This window comes from Callospermophilus lateralis, chromosome 4 (assembly GCF_048772815.1).
Source record: "Callospermophilus lateralis isolate mCalLat2 chromosome 4, mCalLat2.hap1, whole genome shotgun sequence".
In the NCBI taxonomy this organism is placed as follows: Eukaryota; Metazoa; Chordata; class Mammalia; order Rodentia; family Sciuridae; genus Callospermophilus; species Callospermophilus lateralis.
In genome coordinates this window covers 106197702-106211165 of record NC_135308.1, presented here as the reverse complement: position 1 = coordinate 106211165, position 13464 = coordinate 106197702, and the positions used below count along the sequence as shown (strand labels likewise).

Sequence of the window (13464 nt, the reverse complement as noted above, 5' to 3'; positions counted from 1 at the left end):
CCCCAAATATTTATTCTTAACATCTGCTACTAAGTTTCTTGTTTTGCAGTTGGTTTTGTAAACAGAAGAGTGACTTTATTTAACCAAACAGGAAATTTTCCTAGGCAAGTCATACTTTTAATGTGGAAATTAGCATGTGTATATAATTTTAGAAAATAGGAAAATTGCTTCAGATACATAGGAGAATCATAATTGAAAAATTGGGGAATTTGTTGTGTTTAGATACCTACAATGTCTGTATTCAGATGGGTTTTTGCAGTCATGTGTTTTACATAATTTCAAGAAGGATATTGAGAATTGATTTTTAAAACTTTTTCCTCATAAATTTCTTCCCTTTGACAACCAAATTAATTTCCTTTCCCATGTTTCTCTTTCTCTCTCTCTTTCATTATAAGATTACCATTTTCCTAGTTGTCTAGGCCAGAGAAATAATTTGATTCCTTCCCCATGATTGGTTTTTTTTTTTTTTTTTGGTACTGGGGATTGATCTCAGGGGCACTCTGAGCCACATCTCTAGCCCTGTTTTGTATTTTTATTTAGAGACAGGGTCTTACTGAGTTGCTTAGCATCTTGCTATTTGCTGAGACTGGTTTCCACTCACAATTCTCCCAAGCTGTTGGGATTACAGGCATGCACCCCCACATCTGGCCCCATAATTTCTTACTGAATCTCAGAAATTATTCATCTGCTCTTCAATTTTCTGGTTTTCTAATTCACATTCAATTACTTGTTATGCAAATTATTCTGCTTCTAATCTCTCCCCTCTGTAATCCATTCTATACTTTCTCACATAGCAATCTTTAAAAAAAATAAACTTATATCTGTGTCTGTCCATCTGTCTGTCTGCCTCTGATATTTTTGTAATAGTGGGCATCAAACTTGGGGTCTTGCATATGCTAGGAAAGTGCTCTACTACTGAACTACATCCATAGCCACTCCTCATCAGAGATCTGTCTATAATCTAGTTTATTTGATTTACAGTGCATTGCCTATTTCTTTTATTGCCCCTCATTGTGAAATTTTAGGTGCAATTCTTGGCTTATATGCCCATCCTGTTCCAGTATACACAAATATACATACTTTTTTCTTGTCAGATTGTCTTAGCTAATTTCTATTTTATTTCCTTATACTGTGTTGCTTCGTAAATGCCTTAAGTTCCTCAACATGTGACTTATTAGCTTCCCTGAAAACTCCATTTCAGGTTCATCTCTTTTTCCTATGTTTGGATTGTATTTTTGTCATAGAATTTATCATTTAGCTTTTATTTAATAGTTAGATAAGGCTTTTCTTTTCAATAAAACTGTTTGCTTTTTTTCCTTGCAAGTACTATAAAAGAATACTGGATTATCCACAGACTGGCTTGGTTTGTACTGTGTTCTTTTATGTGTAATTTCTTATAATTCACAATTAATTTTTTAATAAATATTATTGAGAGAAGTAAAACATAAAAATTCTTTATTGTAATTCATCCTATAGGAAATTCTTTTCCAAGGAGAAATGAAGAAGAAAACTGTATATACCCTAAATGTGGGAGATCAGGAGTATGAAGATATGGAAGGTAATGTTTTGTTTTTATAAAGCTTGTCTGTTGAAAGTAAAACTTTGTGTTTCTAAACATTTATTTGTATGCATGTCATACACAAGGAGTTTTTTGTTTTTTCTTGTTTTTGTTGTTAAACTCTAAAGTAAACTAAAGAGGTGTACATTTTTTTTTTTCAGCCTCTTTAATTATTCTATTTTAATTCTGTTCTGGATTTTAATTAGTATGTTAGACCTTGCTTCTAGCTCATTTCTTAGCCTCTCTGTCATTGTTATATCTCCTTTTCTGTCTTCTAGAACCTAGATAGTTTCTTCTTCTAGTTCAGAAGTACTCTTTTCTTCTTGGTCTGATCTGCTGTTTAGTTATTCTTCATGGTATTTAACAATTCTGATTTTTGAAACCAGTGATTTTGGTTTTTGCTAATTTTGTTTTTGTTGATTCTTACTCATGGTGGCTGATTTCCCTAGATTTGTTAATGTTTGATTAGAATTTGATATTTGATAAATTTAATGTGTGGAATCCTGAATGCCTAATTTAGGGATTCTTTCCTCTACAGGAATTGACTTGCTTCTTCCTAGATCCATGCTGGAACACCTTAGTCCTAGAGTCTCTGAGTATTACTGTTAGTTCTCCTACCTGTGAAGGCTTGGTCTCCAGATCTGAACATTAGTATGGATATTCATGCCCAGGATAATTGCAGCTTTTCATTTGCTTGCTGTAAAACGGTTCATATTTCAGCTATCCATTCCTTTATTTATGCTAAATTTTAGAGTTTTTTTTTTTATTCTGAGTCAGCAGTGCATGCAAAGTTGTTTATCATAGGCAAAGGCTGCAAACAATTTTATGTCCATCAATAAAAAATGAAAAAGCAGAATAATGTGTATAGTTGTTGCAGTGTGTGAATGGAAGGAAATGTATTAAGGCTTTCTTTTCTATGCATTAGAAGAAACTTAACAGTGTTATTTGGTTGGATAGAACTAGATGGGTGGAGATAAGTTTGAGTGGAAGATTTACCACTATAGCTATTTTTACTTTTAAAAGTTTGAATCCTAAAAATTATTCATTTTAAAAAATAAATTAATTATTACTTTAAAATTCATTAAAACTAATTGAAGTTTTACTCCCCCTTAAAAATAAAGTGGCAGGAGGTGTAGCTCAGTGTTATAGCATGTGCTTAGCATGTTTAAGATGCTGGGTTCAGTTATCAGCAATCCCCTATATATATATACAGAAATGCACACAAGACACGTGCATGCCAAAGTAATTAATGTTGGGCTATTGGACTTAAGGACTATGTTTGTTACTTATCTAAGATCTAATTGTTTTGTAATAGGAGGGCCCTTAGAGTATCTAGTCTACCATATTGCTATAGAAATAAGGTGTTTTTTTTTTTTTTTTGTTTTGTTTTAGAGGACTTGAAAACACATTTGGTTGTTTTACTCTACAGGTGAAGAAAACAGAAATGGTACTGCTACCACTGGTCTGTTTTACAGTGAAGCAGATAGATGTCCAATATGTCTTAATTGCCTATTAGAGAAGGAAGTTGGTTTTCCAGAAAGTTGTAATCATGTCTTCTGTGTGACCTGTATTCTTAAATGGGCAGAGGTAAGTCCGAAAATAAGAATTAACATGGTTGATACTTTACTGTATTTTAATTCCTTAGCATGATTTCATTTAACCTAAAGAGTTGATACTATATTTCATGAATTATTTCACAGTAATGAATTTCCCTAGTACTTTGGACAGATTTCCCAGTATTATTAAAGGTCTCTCATTATATTTCCTTATAATTTTTTTATTCAGCTTTTTATTCATTTACAATTAAAGAATTTTAAGTGCATTTCTTTTTAAAAAATTTTTAAATTCAATTATTTATTCTAATTTCTTAAACATGATGGCAGAATGCAATTCATTTCATATTACACATAAAGAGCACTTAAATGCATTTCTTTTAAAAAAAGAAAACCTTACAGAAGAGCAGATGAAACTCTTGTATGATAACATCTGTTTACTACTAATAACACTTCTGTCTGCTTTTTGTTTGATATTTTTCAGAGAATTTTCACATAGGTTATTTGATTTCTTTATATCTATCTTGTGGATTAACCAGAGCAGATGTAATAGTGTTTTTTCATTTTACAACTGAGGAATTTTAGATTTTATATTCTATTACTTGACCAAGATCTCAAAATTTAAGAAGCAGTATAAGTTTAGAATTAAGTTTTCTAATTTCTGTTTTTAACTTAGTAGCAAGTAATTTCAGAGTTTGAGTTAGGTATACTGAGATTCTTCATGGAGTGTAACTGATTAAGGAACAGGACTTTTGATGTTTTATGTTCACTCCCTTTGGGCCAAGTACTTTGAAGGAAATATTCATTATAAACCCCATTGTTATTAGTTGTTAAATAAAAATTCATTGTTCTTCATATTAATCATGTTGTACTTTCTGAGTTAGTATTTTGTCAGTGTGTAAAAATTAGTAAAAAAAAATATAGATGTGTTTCAAAAATAATTTGAACATTAACTGCATTCAGTTGTTCAGTGTCCCTAAATACCATGGAAATAATTGTATTTACATAATTAGGATTTTACTTATCTTATCCTTAATAGTGTGGAAAGGAGAAATGACTTTATTTATACTGCCTTTCTGACTGAGTTCTGGAAAAAGGGAAGAAAAGGTTTGTTATGTTAATTTAATTCATAATAGCATACATAGAAGCTTTTAATTTAGGTTAAAACTTAAACCAGTCTTTGATGAGAAATGACTAAGGATAGTTGAAAATGTATTTTGGGGAAAAGTATTTTGAGTTTTATGGAGTTAATATGATTGATAAATCTTGATGATTTTGCAGGAGCATTGACTAATGAAATAAGAATGCGTATTTTTCTCTGCCACTAAACTAAAGATGTGTTGTATTTATTGCATCTTGGTTACTTTTTGATGAATTTTTTTAGAAAGGATTTTGCCACTGGGTGCAATGGCACACTCATGATATCCCAGAGACTCTGGACGGCTGAGGCAGACAAATCATAGGTTTGAGGCCAGCCTCTATAACTGTGAGACCCTGTCTCAAAATAAGAAAGGACTGGGAGTGTAGCTCAGTGGTAGAGCACCCTGGGGTTAAATTCACATTACCACCATTTCCCCCCTTACCCCCCACCAAAAAAAAAAAAAGAAAAAAGAAAAAAAAGATTTTGCTTCAGGTAGAGAAGCACCATTACTGGGTGGATGGAAGATTTCAGTTCAGTGCTTTTCATGATTATATTCAGTGACCGCATAATTGTGAACTTCAAAAATAATCTGAATATGTATTTTTCACTTAAGAAAGTAGAATGTATAGACATGGTCCTCTGTCTTTCCTTACCATCTTTAAATACAACCGTAAGCTTTAATACTTGATAACGTAAGTATTGTAGTCAACATCTTTCTTGAATGCAGTAATTTCCTCTTGAGTTATTCTTTTGGACATGAACATTTTATTAAAGTGAAATTGCTCCTTAAAACAAGTACTTAACTACTTTGCTACTATCTTAAATTATGCTGGGGGGTTAGAGTTGTGGAATTTGTTAAACAAAGTAATTAATTTTGAAAGGGGAGAATAATTCTGAATTATTGTGTTGTCCTTAGTGGGAATAACAGCCATCAGTTGAATAAATGGTTAAGTTATGTAGTAACAAGAGGACAATCTACTAATAAATTGTTCATTATAAATTATGAATGAATGCTGTTTTACCAAGTCACTTAGGCTTTAAACTAATTTTCAATTGAATCTTCTGTGACAAAAATTAGATGTGTTTTAAAATATATCAGTACTTTGACAAATAGAATCAGATTTTAAGCTCACTAGGTTTTTTTTTTTTTTTTTTTTTTGCATCATCATAAGTTCTTTTCTCTCATTTTCCTCAGCTGCCATCTGTTTAAAAGAGAGGTATGCAGTTTACTTTAGATGCCAGGATTGGGAATAAGTATATATATTTAGAGTCTACCAATAGGCATGCATTATGCTAATAGTGCTCTTATACATTCTTTCATTTAATTAACTTTTAATTTGCTATGTTAATATTTATGCAATGTACAAAGTAAGAATTCTGAACTCAAGTAGTAATTTGTTTTCAAATACTTGAAGGAATAGCCTAAAGCTAAAATAACTTAAAAAAATTAATCTATTGTTTAACATTTTACTTAATGTTAACTTCTAGAAGACTAGCTATCAAAGTGACATTTACAGTGATTGGAAATCTACATGATACGAAAGTAACACAGAATGTATTCAGGATCATTTTTCTAGATTTTATGTCTTTCAGAAATTCAACCATGCTGAAATGTATTATCAGGATTCACAGAAATGTGATTCAGAAGTCATATCAAATACACAGACATACAAAAAAGAGTCATTTACTTTCATCTTAGTATTTGGAGCATTAAAGAAATTCTAATTGTAAGAAACTGATATTTAGTATCTATCTCCAAATCAAAGTTAGTTTTAATCTGTCCAAGATTGAAAATATTGGTTCTATGTTTATATAAATAAAAACTGTGTAAGGATTTGAAAGTAATTAATTGACCTTTTGTAGTACATAGGTATGCCATAGAATCCACTTTACTTCGGACAAAAGAGTTCACCATAGTAGAACTTGTGCTTACTTTCAAGGCCTAGAGCCTTATTGCCCCTTTTCTTTCTCCTTTCCCCTTATTTTTTAAGTAACATATTTTTCTTAGGGACACCAGAACAAATTTAAATAAGCTGTACTGTTTGACTGTTTTGTTTCAAGGAATTCATAGATGGTAAGCCTGTTAGTTTATAAAAGTATAATGGTATAGAAGTAGAATGTTGAACAAAGACAGTATAGTTGAATTATAGGATAATTGAAATTTTTATTTGTTTAAACCATCACTATTAGAGCTGAGAATTTGAAATTAAAAGAAAGTCATTGGACTGAAATATGTATAGAGCCAGCGTACTAAAGTTCCATCAGTCACTTAGTTAGGAATTTATTTATTTTACCCATACTGTAAGTAAAAATACAATCTACTTATTTAGTGAGATTTTTGAACTTCTATAAATTTAACTTTGATTATCTGAGTTTGTGCATTTAAAGTAGATATTTAGAAAGTTGAAGGCTAGATAAATCTGATGTATGGACAGTAATGATAGCTGATCATAATTATGGTCCTTATAAACAAGGGGCTGCCCCCTCCCCACATACTGGTTAAGAAGATAGAATTTATAATTTGGCACAGTTTCCAAGAAATGATTAAAAATTTGGCCTTTACAGGGTTAAGGTTTGAGAACTAACAAATATTACATGTTTAAAACATTTCAAGGGTTCTTACTGTTATTTTGCGGGGGTGGGAGTAATAGGGGTTGAGGACATGGTGCTGGGGATTAAACCTCATATGTACTACCACTGAGCTACACCCCCAGTCCTATTTATTATATTAAAAGGACATGCAATATATGTGATTAAGATATTCTTTATCTTCTGAGGTCCTTCCCTCATATCTTTTAAATAATATATTTCCCTTTTAAATATTAATTTTTGAAAATGTGATTAGTTTTCCCACTATACACAGATTATCTTCCCTCAGCTTATTTATCTCAGTCTTCAATTTCCTGTCAAGTGCTGGCATTTTCAGTTTGAGAAAGTAAGGTTAATAAAATCAAAATTGGACAGTTGACAAAGGTATGCTTTCTCTCATGAGACTAGAAATGAAGAGAGTCTTACCAAGTGACATACAGTTCTTGAAGAAGTCAAACAACAATGTTGAATACAGACAGGTGAGGAGTATATTTTTGAATTAATATATAACAGAAAATCATGATATGAGTAGTTAGTTGACTTATATTTTGACTACCAGTATATTTTATACAAGTGTCCCTTTATGCAGTAATTGGAAATTTGCACCTGATTCTGGTGATTAAATCACTTTTCAGTGGCATAATAATTCAGCAAAGCCTTATTGGCTGGGCTTTTTCTAACCATTTTTCCCCTCAAATTTAACAAAATCACTGAACTTACCAAAATTTCAGTTATTGTATTTCTCTGGGACAATATTTTAAGCACATATTTGGAGTATCACTTAACATTAATCCTTTATAACTGATAAAGTATTGTCAGATATATTATTTCATTTTAAGTATATTAGATATGTGCAATAGTTGATCAGTACTTTCTACCTTTATCCTTAAAGTGCCTTAGGGAAGTTGCTAGTTCTCAGTCCTCCAGACCTTGAACTTGTATCTAATGCCGTTTTTACCCTATTAATTAATCCTTTGGGAAATAATATTTTTATATTTTGAATGCTCATTATCTAAAGACTATTCATGAAGATTTTCATTTAATTCTCTTTACCAATCTCTGTGTGAAGATTTTCATCTAATACTCTCTTCACCATTTAGGTAAATTATGTAAATTTCTGTGTAGACTAGTTTTAAATGTCAGAATATATAAAATGATTTATACAGGTAGTTCACTAAGTCTTCTGTTCTTATACTAGGAATAGAAAGTTTAAGAAATTAAGATTAAATATAATTCTACCCAGTTGTTATATTTTGGAGAATATTTAAAGAGTTCTATTTGAGTAGTTAGGTGGAATGCTTACTGTTAAATTTATCACTGAAAACCATTTGTCCTTTAGGAATATACTTCTGAAATCTAGTACAAAGAACCATAGTTTCTCTAATATGGATTGACCAGGACTGTCTTGAAAGAATGTTTTAAGTGTGATAGAGAATATGTAGGCTAACACCAGGTGAGCACTTTTGGAGATACAGACTAGGTGTTTTGGAACCATAAATGAGAAGGGATAAGTCCTGGTTAATAGTTTTTAAAATAAGCATCAACTTCTAATTGTATTCATTCCTCAGGCATCTTTGATTATGAACTGCAGTTTTGTATAATATGCTTTATTTGTTAGTGGGAGATACATGGATGTATTAGAGATTCCCATGAACAGGAAAACTGCCAAGAAGCATAGACTGAGGTTTAGTCTTTAAGCACTTATCTTTAACACTTGCTTCTCTCTCTCTAGGAGGGGCTATCTATAGTCAGCCTATGAGATTGAGGATAGAGCAGCAGCAGGAAGCAAGAAATATTAGAAATCAAGAATCCTGAATTCCCAAATAAGGAAGGTTTCCTGTTCTTACATTTAAATATGGGTTTGTCTGAGCTGGGAATTTACAACGCTTCAGAATACTAGGGTATGTTTTACCGAAATCATTAGGAAGATTATTTTTACTATCGAAATGGCCTCCTTAACTGATAAAACCTTAGTACAGAGCATTCATGGTAAAATGTATGCTCTATTTATTATTAAACATTACATCATAAAGCAGTGAGCAAATGCTATTAATTTTATAACTGTATCATAATGTCGAATGGTGATTTTAGATACTTTGATTATGAAACTAATTAGAAACTTTAATTACTGAAAGTCATTCATTTAAACAGGTGAATAATAATTTAGGGTATTTTTATTACATGTAAGGAATAAAAATGATGAATAATGAAGAGATTTATTTTGCATATAATGAAACAATTTGTGATAATTTTCTTTAAAATTGAAATCGTTTTAAAAAATATAATAAATATATTGACTAAATTTTTCTATAGTAGTTTTAAGTGTGGACTTTTAAATTTTTACTGTTAGAAATTTAACCAGTTATTCTAGTGAAATAAACTTTCCTTTGAAAATTAAACTTAAAGTAACTTTATGATATAAGGATGAGGTTCCTTCCCAAAATACTATAAAATTAGGTCAATCTAAACCATCTTTTAACATTAATTTGTAAAATTTTTCTCTTCAATTATGTGATTATCACATTATATATAATTTGATGCTTTAGTACATATTAATCAACTGTGGTGTGTATTAAAGTAACTTTTTAATTTCCCTACAGTACACATTAAGAAAAAAATTAAACGGTCTACTTAATTATTCAAAATGTGTTTTGATATTTTTCATTGAATTCTTTAGTCACTCTTAATTTATTGGTGTATGCTGTGAAGACTTATCTCAGGAGAACTGAATTTCTTTTCTGTTTCTTCTGTGAAATGCTTTGCTATGTTGTTTTTTCCCAAGATCAGAAAAGGACAGCATTGTTTCTTAGCCATATCAAAAGGTATTTTGTCTATCATTGGTGGCTTGTTTTTTGACCTACGCTTTCTTTACCTTAGAAAGATAAATCAGTTTTAAGAAATGTTTATGTTGGCTGAGTTTGAGCCAAAGTGAATTAACTTGTTTTCTAATGTTAACTAAATTATTTTTAGGAAATTGAAGAATATGCAGATTATGATAATATATAGTAGTAGTCATCTAACTACTACCACCCTTTTTCTTGTGCTTTTTTTTTTTTTTAAATTTAATTTTTGTTTTTGTTGTAGTGGAATTCTTTCTTTGAATGAATCTTTAGACAGATCCAAAGCAGTATGCTTAAGGAAAAGGAGAATTAAAATTCTACCCAGAATTCAAATATTTGAAACAAATCAAAATGTAATGGTTAAGTTAAAACCATGTCAGAATGAAAATTGTAAAGGAAAAAAGTGAAATTTAACTGATGTTAACAGAGGAAATTTAACAAAGAAAAAATGAGGTTGTGTAATTTCAGACATTGAATGATATACAAGTAAATTTCTTGAAAATAGAAGTTTTCTTTGGCTCTTCATATCTAAATCCTAGAACAAGAAAATAACTTCCATGTGTGTTATTAAGTGTAGAAATTCCAATAAAAATCACTAAGAACTCATGTTTCTCACTTGTATATATATCATATTACAGATTGTCTTTTTTCTAATCAAGTATTTTCTTTTTTTTTTTTTTTGCACTGGAAATTCAACTTGGGGTACTTTATCATTGAGCTACATTCCTAACTCTTTTTATTTTGAAACAGGGTCTTGCTAAGTTGTTCACACTGGCCTTGAACTGGCGACCCTCCTGCCTCAGCACCAGATGGCTGGGATTATAGGCATGTATTACCGTGCCTAGTTTTTTGTTAGTGTAGTTAAGCTGATTGGTAATTTTAAGACCTTACATGATAGTATATGCCACGCATTTTTGTAAGAATTATATATTCAGTTAATTCCCTTGGAAACCTTAGAGATAAATTTTGTTATTCCCATTTTCATAAGTGAGGTATTTGAGGCACAGAGAGGCAGTGTAACTTGTACAAGTTTATAGAAAAGAGAAAATATGAAAGTAGACAGTAAATCCAGAGGCACTGCACTAGTATCTTAGGTATTAAGCCAACATTGAAGGAAACAAATTTTTATTTATTACTGTTTAATCTTTTTATGAGTATCTAAATTTACCTTTAAAACAAATAAAATTATTTTTAAGTTTTGATAAAAATTGGGAGAACTTGAAAATTTTAAGTACTGTTAAATTATAAATGTAGTGAAAATATAGCCTCATCTAAGAAATTTTATAGCATATATGCTAATTGGTAACATAGCAATTACATAGATAGTTTAAATAGAATTAAATAGAATTACATTGTTATGACGGAGGTTTGTAGGCTCAGTGGCAGAGCACTTGGCTAGCGTGCATAAGGCACTGGGTTTGATCCTTAGCACCACATAAAAATAAACAAAGGCATGCTGACAATCTACAACTACAAAAACAAATTTAATAATTGGGAAAAAAAAAAAAGACTTGAGCTGCTTTCTTGCTACATACAACAAATCTTCTTAAGGCCAAGATTTCTGTAGGTAAAGTCATAGTATCCTAAATCCCTGATATTTGGAGGTTGTTAGTGGAGCTGGCTTCTACCAGTCCCAACTGATTTCTTACAGTAAGATCCCATTTCCCAGTTCAGAGTGGTAAAGCATTTTTCCTATACTTACTTAATAGAAAAAGAACACTTTTTTTTTTGAAAGAACACTTTTAATTAAGGTGGTAGAAGATAACTAATTTTTGTTTTGACTCTTCCCAACGTAACTCATGAGTTTTGTGAAAATATTGTATTATCAGGTATTATACACAGTCTGTTCTACCTGTAGTTCTGTAAGCATATCTAAATATGCAGTAAATCCCAGAAAGGCAAATACCACATTTTTCACTAATGAATAATTAAGGTAATTTATATAGATTCTATAAATCTCTTTGATCTTCTGGACTGCTGCTATTATATTTTTAAAATTCGTTTTTTACTTTTGTAACCATAGATATTAGTGTTTTCTTCATAGATTGCTGAGTCCTCCCTCCTGGTAGAAAATATTCCATCTTAAATTATTTAAATAGTATAAACCCACTTTTATGCAACTTTTAATAGTATCAAACCCTCAGTTATAGTTGATGCGTGTGAATTTCGAAAGGACAGAAAGTGTAACTATATAAAGTTGATATATAATCTTAAAGTGATTGAAGGATCAGTTTCCTTAATTGAAAATACCTATGTCAATTTCAAAAAGATAGCAACTTAATAAAAAAGGCAAAAAACATGAATAGACAGTTTAGAGAAAAATAATCTTTGTATAACCTTTAAAAGTAAGAAAATATTCTCAACCTTCCACATATAAAAGGAAGGGTAAACTAAAACTACCATGGCATATATGCTGTTAAGAATGGGATAACTTTATTTACTAATGTAAACCAATCTAAGATACATAATGAAGAGGAGAAAAAATTTAGTTCAACTTCTGAATTATACCATAATATTAAGACATATATACAAATATGCATTGGATATCTGCAAAAGCCTATATGAGGAACTGTCTGTGGAGAGGTCATCTAAATGACTGATGGGAGTTGGAATACTTAATTTTTTTCATATATTTTAAATATTTTTATTGTTGGCACAACTACCTATTCAAATAATTGATTTTAGGGAAAAATATAGAATATTTTGTAAAAGTCCTGTCCAAGCCATTCTTTTCACAGCTGAATTTAGCATAATAGCCAGCTTTACATCTCAGGATTGTAGATTTCAGCACAGCTTTCATTATATGGTAGTTCTCACTGGGGTAGCAGATCTTAATGAAATCTTAATTACAGAGATCTTATTATCTCTCTTGTTCATCATTGTATTCCAATTACTAACATACAGTAGGTGTTCAGTATATATTTGAATGAATGAAACCAATTCAGGGTATTTATTCTTTGGCATGACACAGACAAGAGTATTTTCTCTCCTTTATATTTGAAAGAAGAAAAACACGTTTCTGTTTGTTGTTATAGTGGAAAAAGTGGAAAACTTACAACTGTACTTAGTATCGTTTAATGTGATCTATACTAAGGTAACATTTGTAAGTATATAATTTGTTTATCATTTTTCAGACACTGGCTTCATGTCCTATTGACCGAAAACCTTTTCAGGCAGTGTTTAAATTGAGTGCTGTGGAAGGGTGTGTTAAGGTGAGTCTTAGATATTATTTTGTAGCATAAACTGTATAAAGTTATTTGAGGCTATTTTGCTTTGATATATTTCCAGTTTGTGGATATTAGAAAATTGGTCAACTTTTTAGGTTCAATATGTACAACCATTCCTCTTCAGCATGACAGTCACACCTTTCAACAAGGGTACAGAAATTCTGAACCTTTTTTTTTTTTTTTTTTTTTTTGCTTCCCATAGAGGATATAGCTATAGTGGTTGCCTTATTATTTTTCACAAAATATATTAGATTTCTGATGCTCTGAAAGATGTTTCACACTTACATACAGAATATTTAAACTTTTAGAATAACATCTTCTACTCATATCCTGTTATTTCCAAAACATTTGTTAGTTGGGAAGCACTTTGAATACATTTTTCCACTGAAAAACTGTTTAAAATGGAATATTAGATTCAAAGACCAATCCCAAAATATCTGAAAAGTGTTTTCATTAACAAAATAATTTCGGGGGTTAGCCAATAAAAATTAAATTTAAAATGATGTCTTTGTCTTAAATGTTGGTTATTTCATTGATGTTACTTCTTATTATGAGT

General features: G+C 30.5%; 1 protein-coding gene across 3 annotated transcripts in view; it reads left to right on the top strand.

Moving 5' to 3' along the window:
* The window catches only part of Scaf11 (SR-related CTD associated factor 11), an 83775-nt gene that overhangs the window by 33574 nt on the left and 36737 nt on the right, over nucleotides 1–13464 (top strand). For all 3 annotated transcript variants that reach the window (XM_076854351.1, XM_076854352.1, XM_076854350.1), the window contains exons 2-4: nucleotides 1477–1558; nucleotides 2988–3145; nucleotides 12816–12893. In XM_076854351.1, the coding sequence (XP_076710466.1) occupies nucleotides 1498–1558; nucleotides 2988–3145; nucleotides 12816–12893 (297 nt within the window). In that variant the 5' untranslated portion in view covers nucleotides 1477–1497. The remainder of the gene's footprint in view (nucleotides 1–1476; nucleotides 1559–2987; nucleotides 3146–12815; nucleotides 12894–13464) is intronic.